Genomic DNA, 3,002 nt, shown 5'->3' on the forward strand with positions numbered 1-3,002 from the left:
ATTTCTGTATTTATTTTTAAATATGGCAGAGTTGGTCCTCCATACCTACTTGACTTGACCTGTGAAAAAGTTCTGACCCCGTGTTTTGAACGGATGCCCTTTGTTTCTCGGTCGTGTTTTTGTTTGAAACGTGTTTGCATGGGGCTGCAGTATCAGTTTTTTTAGACAGATTTGTCGTAAAAACAAACACATCATGCAGTAACCTGGAGTATTCGGACATGGTGGCGTAAATTTTTCCAGGAGTACAAAGTGTCCAATTTCGAGCAGCGGTTGATGAGTGAGATCGAGTTCCGTTTAGAGCGGACGCCGGTGGAGGAGTCGGACGATGAGGTGCAGCACGACGACATCCCCACTGGGAAATGCATCGCGCCGCTCTTCGACAAGAAGCTGAAGAACTACAAGGCCATGGAAGGCGTGCCCGTAACTTTCAGCTGTAAAGTTTTGGGGGTCCCTCCTCCAAAGGTGAGACGGTAACAGAACCCACTCGTACCTGTCGGGCCCCTCATCTCTTCTTGTTTTCACAAACATATTTGTTCCTGATCAGGTTTACTGGTTCAAGGATGGCAAACAGATCCTGAAGAAGAACACTCACTACCAGAAGATAAGAGAAGGTGACGGGACCTGCTCCTTACACATCGAGTCCACCACCAGTGACGATGATGGAAACTACACCATCATGGCAGCCAACCCACAGGTATGACTTCATCCTTCCTCTTCTTCCATCAATGCCTCCCTTCTTGACGCTCTGGCTGATTATGAATCTGCTGTTGATCATCAGGGACGAATCAGCTGTTCGGGACATTTGATCATCCAATCTGGACCTCCACAAAGCCGGCTGACGCCTATCCAGTCTCAGAGGTGAGCAGATGTGGGACAAATGGGACAAACTGTGAGCGACAAGCAGTGATATGGAGTAAAGGGGACTATTATTCTGAGATGGAATAATCTGACACACTTTAACCCTTTAAAGGCCGATCCAAGAATAAAACAAAACAGAAAATTACTTTTTTTGGGCTGAATTCCTTATTTGCCCTTTTAACAAAATATGTAAAAAGAAAAAACAGAAATAGATTTTTGATATTAATAATTTATTACTATGCGATAAGTCAAGATTATATTTTGTGTAGTCTTCTACTGGCTGTTATCAGGTATATCTGATTGTGTATATTAGGATTTTAAGAAACTGTATGTCTCAAATTTGGCATTACAGGGTTAATGTTCATGCAGACCAATAGAAAAGTCCAACTCTAGAGCTGGAGAGATTATGATCTGCAAAACGCAATTTGAAAAAGAGGCTCTTAAAATATAAAATAAGAAATTTGAATTACAATGTGAATAAAAAAAAGAATGGGAAGATAAAATCTGAGAAAACCGCAAATTTACTGTCAAAACGCTTTGATAAGGAAGTTTTAAAAAGTTTCATTAACCAAATTTGTATTTACAACAATAGTGGTACAAAATTCACTCCATACTGATGATTCCAGGGTTCGAGCTCGCATCCAGGAGGTTGAAGGAGAACAAACCCAGGAGCGTTTCTTCCAACCTCACTTCCTCCAGGCTCCTGGAGACATGACGGCTGACGAGGGGAGACTGTGCAGACTGGATTGCAAAGTAGGTCGCCTGATGGGTCAGAAAACCCTGTGAGAACAATGAAGATAGTAAAACCAAAAAAGTTAAAACAAACCTGGACGTTTGTTTTCCAAATTTAAAGACGTTTCGCTTCACATCCAGGAAGCTTTTTCAATTCAAAATGAAGATGTTAAACTTCACCTCACTCTTGGTGTTTTATTTCCAGGTGAGTGGGCTCCCCAACCCTGAGCTCATGTGGCTGGTCAACGGGAGGCCCATCTATCCAGACTTTAACCACAAGATGCTGGTGCGGGAAAATGGCATCCATTCTCTGGTCATTGACCCCGTGACGCAAACTGATGCGGGAACGTATACCTGCATTGCAAGTAACAAGGCGGGGCAGAGCTCCTTTAGTCTGGAACTGAAAGTCGTTGGTGAGGTCTACATACATATAAATCATTTCCTGTTTACTCATTTGCAATAAAATAAGAAGAACTAATGTTGTCTTCCTACTTTAGAGAAAGAGAGGAAGCACCCGCCTCAGTTCCTGGAGAAGCTACAGAACATGGGCATCCCTGAGGGGGCCCCGGTGAGGCTGGAGTGCCGCGTGGCGGGAATGCCGCCGCCAGCCATCTTCTGGAAGAAGGACAATGAGACCATTTCCAAAACGAAGAGCAGAATGAGGTTAGTTGGCTGTCAGACCCCTTCATAGCAATGGGGGTGGGGGTTGTTTGGTGTCTTTTTAGGGCCTTAACAATGCAATAAAACGTTTTCACGCCCCTCTACTTTTAAGCATATTTTAAAAAGAGTAAACATATCTTTTCAAAGACTTTTATAAATCTATAATAAATGCTCATATTTGAAGGTATTAATATTTACACCCATATCTTAATATTAGTTCTTCTTCTTGGGTTTGTCTTAACAAGCTTGGTTTGTTTTGGAGATTTTCACCCCTCCTTCACTGCATGATTCTGCCCTTTTTTAGGTTCTATTTAACTTTTCTGTTCAAGTCTTCAGTTACACTTTGATTTATGTCTTTCTGTGTTCTCAGGGTATTTGGTTTCATTTATATTTTGCCCTTCTAGTTGTTTTCTGGTTGTATTTGACAGCTGTTGTATTTCTTGTTTACTCTCTGTCCCCCCATTGTGTCAGTCTCCTTTCCCCTTCTAGATCCTTCTGTCCACATCTGCTCCCAATCATTTGATTAGTCCATTAATCGTTCTCTTTGGCATATGTATATATAAGAGGATGAATTATTACTAACTTGTTTTAAGGTATATCAGGTCAAGCTGCTGTTAAGAGGAGCTGATGGAGATAAATTCAGCTGTTTTGCTCCTAATCGGCTGTAAATCTGATTACACTGTCAGGGAGTGAAGTGCATTAAAAATAATATTTACTATCACTGTATTTTAAATAATTATCATAATTATCTC

The 3,002-nt window shown here is 41.4% G+C and overlaps 1 protein-coding gene across 4 annotated transcripts in view; it reads left to right on the forward strand.

The window, feature by feature from the left end:
* The window catches only part of mypn (myopalladin), a 33,444-nt gene that overhangs the window by 26,855 nt on the left and 3,587 nt on the right, over window positions 1-3,002 (forward strand). For 3 of the 4 annotated variants that reach the window (XM_015380076.1, XM_015380093.1, XM_015380103.1), the window contains 3 exons: window positions 1,485-1,611; window positions 1,796-2,003; window positions 2,088-2,253. In XM_015380076.1, the coding sequence (XP_015235562.1) occupies window positions 1,485-1,611; window positions 1,796-2,003; window positions 2,088-2,253 (501 nt within the window). Of the gene's footprint in view, window positions 1-778; window positions 859-1,484; window positions 1,612-1,795; window positions 2,004-2,087; window positions 2,254-3,002 lie in introns of all 4 variants that reach the window. The other variant, XM_015380082.1, reaches the window with a different exon arrangement.

Source organism: Cyprinodon variegatus, unplaced genomic scaffold (assembly GCF_000732505.1).
Source record: "Cyprinodon variegatus isolate N-32 unplaced genomic scaffold, C_variegatus-1.0 Scaffold11, whole genome shotgun sequence".
Lineage (NCBI taxonomy): Eukaryota > Metazoa > Chordata > Actinopteri > Cyprinodontiformes > Cyprinodontidae > Cyprinodon > Cyprinodon variegatus.